The sequence below is a fragment of the Prosopis cineraria genome, unplaced genomic scaffold (genome assembly GCF_029017545.1).
Source record: "Prosopis cineraria cultivar Desert tree isolate PC_DT_omini unplaced genomic scaffold, ASM2901754v1 PC2, whole genome shotgun sequence".
Lineage (NCBI taxonomy): Eukaryota > Viridiplantae > Streptophyta > Magnoliopsida > Fabales > Fabaceae > Prosopis > Prosopis cineraria.
Window position 1 is genome coordinate 43,802,964 of NW_026555333.1, and position 12,925 is coordinate 43,815,888.

General features: G+C 29.9%; 1 protein-coding gene across 1 annotated transcript; it reads right to left on the reverse strand.

Annotated features, from left to right (window-relative positions):
* Positions 1-3,104: 3,104 nt before the first annotated feature.
* LOC129303852 (protein DETOXIFICATION 41-like) lies at positions 3,105-11,510 on the reverse strand. The gene is made up of 8 exons (XM_054943393.1): positions 11,026-11,510; positions 6,537-7,093; positions 5,589-5,675; positions 5,425-5,481; positions 5,099-5,337; positions 4,825-4,943; positions 3,466-3,552; positions 3,105-3,340 (listed from the first exon to the last, which is right to left on the reverse strand). Exons 1-8 carry the CDS (start codon positions 11,371-11,373, stop codon positions 3,266-3,268), a joined length of 1,569 nt encoding a protein of 522 aa, XP_054799368.1. The 5' UTR covers positions 11,374-11,510; the 3' UTR covers positions 3,105-3,265.
* Positions 11,511-12,925: the final 1,415 nt, after the last annotated feature.

Below are 12,925 nucleotides of genomic sequence, written 5' to 3' on the forward strand. Positions count from 1 at the left end.
AAATACACTATATATGATTATAGTAAATTACTTTCATTAATGGAAGCCATCATCATTAATATATAATTACTAGCAACCACGGCCATCATCATTAACAATTAGTATATATATTTTAAAAAATATATTTAACTTTATAGAAAATCACATACTACTTTTTTTTTTGTCACAACAGAAAATTAAACACTGATCAAAATAGGGTACGCATGAGCTTTAGAGAATCATTATAAAGCTGAAGAATGCTTACCATGACAGCTTCAGCAAGACCTTGAAGACCAAGACAAGCAAGTGATGCACCAGCAAGCTGTGAGTCACTCAAATGGCCAACAAATATGAGAGTCACAAATATCAACTTGCAGTTGAACACACCAGATGTTACAGCAGCCCATGAAAGCTGCCACATCAGCTTAGTCTCCCAAGCAGAAACCCTAATCCACCATTTCAGTGAGAGAACAAGCTTCTTCTTCTCTCTGATAGTACTTGTTCCCAGAAACTCCTCAACTTGTGCAGAAGCATAATGTGGAATCCAAGAAGCATCATCTTCATCCTTGTCCACCCTCATCAATGGCTCATGATTCTCCTAACTGATGAGAGTTCATTTGATTTTTGCTTCCTTCTATTGTTGTGAGTTTTTTTTTTCTGCTTCTTCTTCTTCCTCTGATGACACGTAACAGGCTAATGTTTCTATTATGGTGAGAAACAAGTCAGACAGTAAAAAAGGGTGTAGCTGACGAACTTTGTCAACTAAGATCAAATATATGAAAATATACATGTTTGTCACGTGTACTTAACTGTTTTTTTAAAATTACATTAAAGTCTCAAAATAATGAACTTATGAGAGTTAAATCCCAAGAAAATCTTCTGAAAAATTAATTGTAAATATTAATTCAGACAATTATAAATTCAAAAATTCTAATTGTAAATAAGACATTTTTTCTAAATATAACTTTTAGTTTGTAGACAGGATTTATGTTTACAAATTACAATCAATATTTAAAACTTAATTTGTCATAAATTACATGTCATGAGACTTTATTGTCATTCTCTTCCTCTTCTTCTTCTTGGTTTTTTTTTTAAATTTTATTTTTAGGTCTTTTGCGCAGGCTAATCGTCTTAATTATATATGCTGTTCCAACGACTTGGATCTAACCATTAGATCAGAATGAATCTAATTAATTGCTTAAACTATGTTTTGAAATTATATTGCCTCCATTAGAATAAATCCCGGCAATCATATCTGAATTAATCAAATCTATTGAACTTATATGTAGGGATCACTCCAATAGTTAAATTAGATAGTTTCACTGAATGAATTTATTCACTTCATTATTTTACAAAAGTAACAATTTTGAACCGTTATGGCTTGAGAGAAAGTAAGGAAAGGAACCAAACCCAAATTGAGATACACATAAGTTTGAACGGTAGATACTTACAACAACACCACCACCAACAACAACAATAATAATATCATTTATTATTTATAACAACAACAACAACAATATCATTTATTATTGATATTATTTAAAAATATAAATAATAAATGTAGGCTACCCAATAATGATAGGGTTAAATGGCAAATTGTTCCTTAAATTATAAATCCAAAAGTGTTTGGAATTCTAGACTCAATTTTAGTGAGATATTATCCTTTAACTTTTGAAAATGATAAAATTTGACACCTATTGTTAACAAAAAATAATGTTAACCATTAATTGACCAAATAATGACCCAAAAATTTTATAGGTCCATTTTTTTATTTTTGAGATTATTTTCTATCAATTAATAGTTAAAATTAATTTCTGTTAACGATAGAGATCACATTATATCATTTTCAAATGTTAAAAGAAAACATTAAACCAACAATAAGTTTAGGGTCCCAAACAATCAGAAATCTATAATTTAATAGCCAATTTGCTCTTTTACCCATGATGATAATAAAAAGCTAGGAAAACACAAATGATAAATATTAAATGCTAAAATATATAGAAAATGGTGGAAGCATGGTAAATGCAAGATTTTCACAAAAGAACCTTGAAATGAGAGTACGACTATGAAGAAATTTTGTAAGTGATTGTAAGAGAAAACATAGTAAAGCCTATATATTGAAAAGAAAATGATAAAAAATCACTTAAGATAATTCAATTGTAGAGGCAGCAATAAGAAATAAGAGTGAAAGTAGAAGTTGAAAAAATTTGTCCAAGTTATAAATATTTGATTTATGGGTAATATTATTAAATAGCGAAAGCTAATGTAAAAAATAGAAGACTATAGAAGTCCCAAATCAATTCTAAAGGCTTTTCAATGATAATTGAGATGAAAATAATGAATTATTCTTTTCATTATGTCTTAGGATTGAGAAATTCTTAGATAGACTGAATACATCACATCATTTGTAATTTATCCAATACAAACATGCCATTTAAATGGTATTGAATATAAATACATTCTGATATTAATGATAGTAAAAAGATAAAAGATAAAAAATTTAAATATACATTCTATAATAAGAATAAAATTAATTAAAAATGCCACACAAGATTTTATTTAAATTAGTAAGAGCAATTTAATTTTACAAACTACAAATGATATAACACACTCGATCTACTTAAATATTTTTTTCTAGAATTAATGTTAGCTAGGGCTACAAACGAATGAAAAGTTAAGTAAACTTTAACTAGAAAAGCTTAAATCTGCAAAATAAATCTTAAAACTTTTTTTAATTGGATACAAATATCCTTTTAAATATAATCATGTTCATGGCATAATTGAACACTTAATAGACATCTTTTTAGCGAAAATTTAAATCTTACTTCTATAATAAATCATTAACTTAAACTTTATACAATATAATTTTAGGCTCAAGCTTGAGCATGCTAAAAGCTTGACCAACATAATATGTTTAAAAGTAATATAAATTATCATGGTAAACAGGTGATTCAGGGTTATTTTATTTTGCACGTCCTTATCCGTCGTTTTCTTAACTTTCAAAGAGAGCCTCCTAAAGGAACCATTTCACAATGGGAAAATTTGGAGAATGTATTAAGAAATTTTATTTCAGAAGCTAGTTAAAGTTATCTTCAAATAACTTCGCTCAAATTTGTACAAGAAACTAGAATTTTAAAACTAAATCCTTTTTAAGAACTAGAAACTTGTATTTTAAAACAAAATCCAATTTAAAAGTTATCTTTCAACAAATAAATCCCCTTAAATTTTCAAGTTGATTTTTTACAAACTAGGGTTAATTAATTAACTTAAACGAGCGGTCTTGTTTTCAACAGTTGTCAACCAAGTCGTTCAAGATATCTTCATCTGCAGATTTCTTCAGACGATCAGCAGCTTTCTCAACCTACATCAGAAAGACAAAACAAACCAATTAGCTTGAAAATTTGCTCGAAACAAGAATCTTAATCAGGTCCAATAATGGCTGTAGAGAAGGATCTAAGGTCAGAGATTGAGTATATATGAATATACCTCAGCATCCCAGTTTGTCCGTATTATCACAATCCCCACTGTTGCCGTCTGAAGAACAGTTCCGATGATTATACCCCAATATAGCCCCTATTCATAATCATAACATTTCAAAACACATTATGATGTAGAGAAAGAGATAACTTTTTTTTAGTGATGATAAAACTTTTAATCCTTCAAATTAGTCTTAATCTCTATCAAAAGTCCTAAAATTTCATAATCATACACAATTAGTCGTTCCCATGTTATTTCATCTCCAAACCATAAGACTACTTGTGCATGGTTATGAAACTTTTAAGAACTTGATAAATAGTGAATTTTAAGGACCAAATTGATAGTTGAAACAAATTTTAAGGACCAAAAGCTTCATTTTCCCTTTCTTCTCACTACAATTCTTTATAATTGTAACAATACTGACATAGTCATACGGTAAATTTTTTTGGAGTTGAGGCGTTCTATTGGTAGGGGAAAAAGTTAGTGTTCTCAGGAAACAGAGCAATAGAGGAGTTAGGTTGTGTGTGAAGACTCCCTCTCATTTTAGAAGCATTTTACAAGCTTGTAACTTAGAATATCCAAATTCTTAGTCGCCGCCCAATTTGAAAAAGTGACACAAAAGTATATAATTTGACTCTCTGAAATTGAAGTGCTTTCGAAGCGGGAGGAAAAAATGACACCAAACGACCAAACAAGAGTAGTTTCAGTATGTATGGGATTCATTTTCCTTCTTTCTACTCGCTGTTCTTTAAATATCTTGTCTTACTTCAAAAGTACTTCATAAGATCCAAATCCAAATAGTATCACTGTGCAAGAAGCAACCACTCTTCACACACATTTTTCTCAACTTTTCTTACTGGTATGTTTGAATCAAAAAGATTTGGATTTGAATAAAATCCCTCATTTAGATGCATAAAAATTTATAAATTTAGATTAAATTCAAATTCAAATCCATTTCAAATTATAGTTCCTTCGTAATTTTAAATTTCCTTTATATCCTAATCATTTAAAATTTTAATCATTTCAAACGTCTTGTTCTCTTCACATTTTTATTATTGATACCTCTATAACTCTCGTATATTTTTTTCATCTCTTGTCAATTAAAAAATAAAAATATAACTCATCATTTTTAATTTTTCATTTTTGTTTTGAATCTTAGTTCATCTCTCTTTTTCATTTGAAATTTTTTAAACTATTCAAACAAAAGATTTTAAATACATGGATTTCAAATGTAAAATTTAAAATACAAGATTTTAAATCTAAAATGCAAATCCAAATCCATCAAACCAAACGTTACCTAAATACATTGTGTTAGCTATCTTTAATTATTAGCATGCTAAGGAAACTAATAAAGTTCATCAAACTTACCGCAATTCCTAAGCTGGTTTTAAAGCCAAGTAGGCAAGCAACAGTCAGGCCAATAACGTAATAAGAGACCAAGTTCGCCCAACCCACTAGGCTTTGCCGTCCACTTCCAATTGCCTGACCTGTCAAATAAATGAAATATAAATTTTAGGAATTTAAAGATAGAGAAAGAAAAAAAGACACCTCAATTTTAAAATGATTTGTCTGGATGCGCGACCAAGTATCAAATGCGTGAGAATTTTTATTGATCACAATAATGGCAATGTTGGGTGGTTACCAAAGAGGATGAAATGATTGCCATTGATGAGAAAAGAAATGGCAACAAGTGGAAACAAACTGTACGTGACTTCAAAAACTTCAGAATCAGTGGTATAGAGCTTGATCAGTCCAACCCGAAATGTCAGAATTATTACTGAGAAAATGAAGCTAATGAGGATGCCGATTCCATTGCATACCGCAATTGAGAATTTTGCCACTCTTGGATTACCTGCCCCAAGCTCATTACTTACTCGAACACTGCAAACGCAATCACATCTCAACTCTATAGCGTGTCAAGGCACTGCAAGAGCGAAGACTAAACAGTACATACATACACACACAAACCTGGAGGCCACTAACATGCCTGATGAAAAATTGCAGCTCCAGTTCACGTAGTTGATGCTGAAATCATGTTAATCACAGTATTAGAAATTCAAGCATGCACGCATGTATAAAAATTTAGACTAGAGAGAAATGCAAAGAGATTGAGAAAAAAAAAAAATAATTACCATATGGCAAGAGAGTCCAATACGATGGTAGGGTTGCGAAGATTCTCAGACACCAGATACACAACAAGATAGTAACATGCCTCCAAACTACATTAATTTGACAAAGTTTGTTTACCACATCACATATCAAGCAAATGATTGTAATCAACTGATAGTAAACACAGAAAAAAGATATATCAAATAATTTGATTTCAATTCAACATTCAACAGAGGACAATAGCAACAAGATAATTAAGAATTGTATCTGGATTCTTGGGTTATGGAAACTTTGCTTTCAAGTCACATTCAACAGAAAGCAGGAATTGAGGTGCAGAAGAGAATGGCAATGAACTATATTACTAATACAGGAATAGGTAATCTTGGTTAATTGCTTCTCTACCCCCTTAAAATTAAATACTCATCTCACGTGAGCGCGCGCCCGTGCGTGCATGCATGTGTCATGATATGCTGCACGCATGTAGCATGTCATATAGACTCTAAAAGTCAATTGAGAGAATTTATTTTCATATAAGCCCCTAATTTATGGATTTAAATCTTGGTGAATTTAGGTGAAGTTTTCCTCTTTTTTTAATATTTTCATTCATTTTATTATCTTTTTTTAAATATAAAATTTTCTCACTCTTTCTTAAAAAGGAAAATTTCAAAGAAATTTACCAATACCAACTTCAAAGGATTTAAATCCCTAATTTATAGTTACACTTAGGAACAAACGCCAAAACAATAGAATTTTCATTTTTATTCAATATATATTGCAAATTAACTAGGTACTCAATTGATGTTCATTTCCCTTCCATGCATTGTAAGCATGCCAAAGATACATTAGCTAGGTTTCAACAAAAAGTGCTCCAAGCAACTCACATAAATGTCTTTATACAATTAATTCCGACTACCAATCATTTATAAACAATTCTAATTGAGGATGTTTCATATAAAGAGGTTGACTCATACCACATCATAACAGCGGACAAAGCAGTGAGCTTCACATAAGGCCAGAATCCTTTCATCTGGAAAGCTTTAAGAGAAAAACCAGTCCAAGTTCTCTTGCAAGAAGAGCTGAGAATAATGTATAGCCCTATGACAAGCACAAGAACCCAGCAAGAAAAGCTTGAAGTAAGAGCTGCCCCTAAAAGGCCACAGCCTAAAACAGAAACCACTAGCCATGTAAGAAGCACATGAAAGAGAAAAACCCCAACAGCCACGTATGCCAGAAAGTTCACTATATTCTGTGCCATGAGGAACCTCTGCATAGGATAGACAAGTGCATATGCATAGATTTGAGGGACCAATCCACGTCCAAAAACTTGGCCCAATTCTGCAATTTCATCGCTCTCATATTTTCCAATAAACCTGAGAAGTGGACCACAATACCAGTATAGGAAGGTCAGAGGAATAGCTGCCCCTAACTGTAATATAATTGCTCTTTGGCATAGTATGCCCATCACTGCATATTTTTTGGCCCCGAATGCTTGCCCACATAAAGTTTGAACTGCAGCAGACATTCCTACCTGCTTAAATTTACTTTAGTTAAATGTTCAAAAAGGCTGGATATGCATTATATATGTCAGAAAAAAGTATAAAACAGTTGATGACCATTACATCCCTCTTACATCCAGCAATGAAATTCATAGTGACGATGAGCTATATAGGTTAAAATATGACATATATAACTTAGCTCAACGATTTAGGGATTTTATATAGGTTGTCTATCTACTACTATTCAATGATAGTTATTCAGGGAAAAGTCTCTGATACCGAGAATAGTCTCCAATACAAATTTATATGCTAGTATGTCCTTAACCGAATGACCTGTTCCATTTAAATACAGAAAAAGAAAAGCATACATAAAATGGAACCTTCATGAAATTCTTCATCAAATACCATAGCTTTCAGAGAGGGTTTTGAGATTCTAACTGTCTCGTTGAATCGGGGGATGCCATCGATAAGGATATAAGTGAGTCAAAGACGCTGGGAAAGAAGGAAAGAGAATGTCTGATTTCAACTCCCTTACCTTCTTTTATAGGATTCTTGATCCAACTACACCTTATGAGGCGGTATGTGGTCCGCAATAAATTCGCTCCCTTCATCTTCAATGGCCACCCAGATTCGCTATGCATGTGAGAAGGGTTCGCTCTCTTTAATCTGAATCATCGTCTAGAAAACCGAGATCGTTATTTTCTCATAAGAACGAATCGAGGACAAAGCTCACGCACTTTGAGATGCGACTTGTGAGACGAAAAGCCTTGGAGTCGGTGGCAGAGGGAAGAAGACGAAAAAGTGGATTCTTGCACATAGCGAGAAATCAAACGGGATTCACCGTCATCATCATCATTGTGTGTTTTGATAGTAAAAATAATCGATTTTTGGTCTAAAAAATCAATTTTTCACAAAATTATCCAAACATTCACTTTTTGGTTAATCAATTTTTGGATCAAAAATTAATTATTTTTAAAAGTTGAAAATCAAAATTTTGCAAAAAATCTTATCAAAAAATATTGAAAAAAATTATAAAGACAAACCTAAAAAAAATTATAAAGAAAGCATATAATTTAATAAAAATAAAATCAAACTCTCTTCTTGTTTTCTCTTTTTTTAATAAAATTCAAACTTCGTATTTTTAAAAAATTAATGTTTGATATTTAAGAATTAAATTATATAGTAACTTATATAACTAAAAATTAATTCTGATTAAATTATTAAACATCTTTAATTCTGTTAAAATTAATTTTAAAAAATAGTATTCAAATAAATTACATTATAACATAATTAATTATGATTAAAATCTATTACTTAATAAATTATTTTCATAATTTATTATACCCAACTGAAATTTAAAGGGGCACATCGTCATGTAGAGCTAGCAAAACGGGTTGAGCCCATAAGCTAAACTCAAAATTTGACAGATAAGTTGAACAAATTAGTTCATTTTTTAAAGTAAGTTGGGCTAGCCCAACTAACAAAACTAATGAGCTAAAAAGAGTTGACCTACGGGCTAGCATACTTTTTAAAAAATATTTTTTTATTTTTTAATTACATTATATTTTTTATAAATCAACAATAATGATATTATTTTTTAAATATATAATTTATGAATCCCAAAAATATTTTTATATTTAAAATAAAATATAGTGTAATTACTTTTTATAATTACAAATAAAATTTTTATTACAGTTTGTAAATCGATGATTTATTACTTTTTATTGAAATATTTTTGCACATATATTATTTGTTAATATCATAAGATTTATTATTTGAAATTATAAATATGAATTCATTGAGAAAAATAATATAATTTTATATTCAAATTTTCTTTCTTAGTAAGAAGATAATACATCTAGGTAAGAAAATAATTAATAGTAAAAATCTAGCAAAATGAATTTGCTTAGTTAAATTCTCTATTTATTTTATTTATTTATAAGTTTTTTAATTACTAATTTTTCTTAAAATGTGAAATATATATATATTATATAAATTTTAAATTGTTAAAAAAATTCTGATAAATTTTTGCGAGCCAACTCACAGGTTAGCCAGCCCTTCAAAAAATGAGTTTAGATGGGTTTTCTAGCTCGTTTTATCTGACGAGCTGGCCCAACTCAACCTGCAAAAATACCAACCTACACGGGCTAGCCTATAACTCATTTGTCTAGTACTATGTATACTTGTAAAAAAGTGAAATCACATACAAGGATAGGTGAAACATGATATTTACAAATAATAAGGATCAATAAATTCTAAATTAACAAAGCAGGCGCCATGAAGACTATTATGAAAATAAGATAATATTGAAGTTAAAATGACAAAAATAACCCTTATGAAATTAAAGGAAATATAGTTGAAATAACAAGTTACCATTTAAAAATAAACAAATTCATATTTCATTTTAGCATCAATCAATTTCTTATTTAACAAGTGCAAAGAAATATCAAAATAGCCATTTTTTTTAAAAACAAAAAGTCTTTGATTCATTATAATAACAATGAATTTCTTATTTAACCAGTATTAAAAATAGCCATGTTTTAGATAAGCAAGTGTTTTGATTTGTTATTGTTCAAGAAAAAACAAGTCTCCTTTCTATTTTAATAACAATTAATTTTTTATTTAACAAGTGTAGAAAATAGAACAAAGATGTTATTTCTCTAATGGTGATTTATTATTTCAGTTGTACTTCCTTTCAACTCATAAAAATTATTTTTGTCATTTCAACTTTAAATTTATTTTCATATCAACCATCATGCAGTACTAATTCAGAATTTATTATTCCTTATCCATGCTAGATAGAACATAAATAAGGAAGTATATTCAGGCAAGAATTTCCCATTACTCATTTGGTCATATTTATGTGATAGAAAAAGAATTTTTTATCATATTTATAAAATATGTCATTAATTTTTTATCTCAATTTTTTTACTCTATTTAAATATTAGTAAGAGAAAATACCTAATTAAACTATATATATTTAATAGAAATAAAGTTAAAAGTTTATCAATATTTTTATACATAGCTGATAATTTTAAATTTTTTTATTCCAATAAAATATATAAAAATTTACATATAAATAGAATAAAAGGAAATATAATATAATAGAACATGAAATTTTAAAAAGTTCCCTTATTTTATATTTAAGTTATAACTATAAGTTGATAACTAATTTGCTTCAAACTTGTACAAAATCATAGTTTAATTTTATACTATATATTAATTAATATTGATGCATACTAAGATTAATATGTGCTTACCACTCATTAGATCGCATATTAATTCTATTCTCCATTTTCACTTTCATCTAAGCTTCTTTTTTTAAATATTTTTATGATATAAAACTGAGGCTATAACTCTCAAATAATTTTTATTTTTAATTTAATTTCGTATAATTTCAAGTGTCCAATAGATTCTAGTTTCACGGCCTTTGAATTATATATAAATTCTGGATTGTTCATAAATCATATTAAATGTAGATAGTCCAAATTTAGTATTATTTTATTTCTGTGTTTTTAATAATTTTTCATTTTAATAGATACAAAATCTAAGATAAGAACAAGTAATTACTCTCTCCGTTTAAAAATGTAAGGTATTTTTAACTGAATTTCACTCCCCAATAAAGTAATTACCTACTTTCAAACTAACCCTATCTTTTCATATTTACTCCTATTAAACACTTTATAATAAATATAAAGTTATTATCAATAAAGGATGCTTTTAAAAAAAATGCAATGATTATATCTCGAAAAACTAAAACTAAAATAACTTACGTTTTTTAGAATTTAACTTCTCCAAAAATATCTTATATTTTTTATCGGAGAAAGTATTAGTTTATGAAAATTAAATTTATTATTTAAAAATTATAAATGTAAAACCTTAAATCCAACATCATGCAAGACACAGCCTAAAGCCAAATTCGAAGCTGAAAATTTTAGAATCGTTGTGGATAACAACAACATACCATAACTCCAAAAGCAAGAGCTTGAAGTCCAAGACAAGCAAGAGAAGCACCAGCAAGTTGTGTATCACCCAAATGACCAACGAAGATAAGAGTCACAAAGATGAGCATATAGTTAAACAAACAAGCAGTCACAGAAGGCCATGACAGCTTCCAAATCAGCATGGTTTCCCACCCAACAACCCTAACCCACCATTTCCATGTAACAAGCTTCTCCTTCTCTCTATTCCTCAGAAGCTCCTCAGCTTTTGCAGAAGAATAATTTGGAATCCAAGCCTCATCATCATCATCAACCGTAGTGTTACTGGTATGCATCAGCAATGGCTGACTTTGGTGAGAAGAGCTACTCATGGCTTGTTTTTCCTTTGTTTCGGGATTCCCGCTTTGGGTGTAGTTATGAGTAGAGAAGAGCAGAGGAGACAGATGGTTAGGTGAAGCATTTTTGCAGGTCTTGTCAGCTAACAATCAAAGAAACTAAAATACTAACATGTGTCCTTTGGTTGAGGATCGAACACCAAGTACTGATTGCATTCAATGGGAAAAAATGACCGAAAAATCCTGCCAAAATTATTAGGAAAAATAGCAAATCATTTTAACTTCTTGTGAAAAGACAATTGTGCCCCTCAAAAAAATTAAAAAAAATTCCAAAACCCAATCTCCCCTTCCCCTTCTCGCCGGCATTACATCGTGTTTCAAAAAAAAGCAACTGAAGCCAATCATCAAATCCAGATTTTTACAAGAAACCAAAGGTGGTTAGTGTTGTGTTTACCACTGCGCACATGTAAATAACAAATAGTCCCTTCTTTTACTCCCAAAAATGTCATTCTCAACTGGTGAATTAAAAAAGAATGAATGGCCATAATAGAGTTGAAGGAAACTACCAGAAAGCAAGAGGTGAACAGGAATAATAAATAAAGAAGAAAGCAAGAAAAAGAAGGACAAGTTTTGTTTCCGCGGCTGACATAAACCGCCATTATTGTCGCTGAGCAAGTTTGGTGAGAGTCAGGATAGCGTTGGTTAAGAAGGGAATCAAATACGAGTACAAGGGAGAAGATCTGAGCAACAACAGTCCTCTGTTTCTGCGAATGACAGAAACACGACGTCGGCCAGAAGGGAAAGGGAAGATTGGGTTTTGGGATTTTTTTTTTTTAATTTTCTAGAGGGGCAAAATTGTCTTTTCATACGAAATTAAAATGACAGACAAGGCCCAAAAAACTTGAAAGAAATTTTCACATTTTACAGCATTTATTTATCATTTAAATTTAAATTTAAATATTTTAGAGAAATGTTTCTGTCATTCTTTCAAATTATTAGGACCGGAATATGATAGGGAGAATTATTTTAAAATTTGCACAACACAGTTAAATACTGCAAGTTTCAAGTGACCGTTTGGTAAAGTAAAATGATAATTAAAGCAACAGTCATTATGTTCATTAAGTTGTTAATTGAATTTTGCGATACTTAAACTGTGTACTGCATCAGATATGGGCCCTACTTCAGTGAGTGTCATTTTCGTTGAAGAATTTAGTAACACCCACATGCACAGGCCCAAAAAGGTCATGTAAACTCTCATAAAAAATTAATATTAACAGCAAAATTCATACGAACAGAAAAAATATATATATTACAAAAAAAATCCACAAACGACACAAGAAGCCATCATCAGATACGTGAGTCCAACTCCACAACATCGCGCATTTGTTGAAATGGCATCATCAACATCATCATCCACGTCTCTTGAAAGCTTTCAAATTTGAATACACTATAATATATCGGACAACATTGGTAGGTTCATTTGGTCTCACCATCTAAATCTAATGAGCTGGGTCTGGCTGGATCATAAAGGTCATTTGATGAAACCAAAAATAAGTATATCAAAAACTGTCTTTAACATCATAATCAT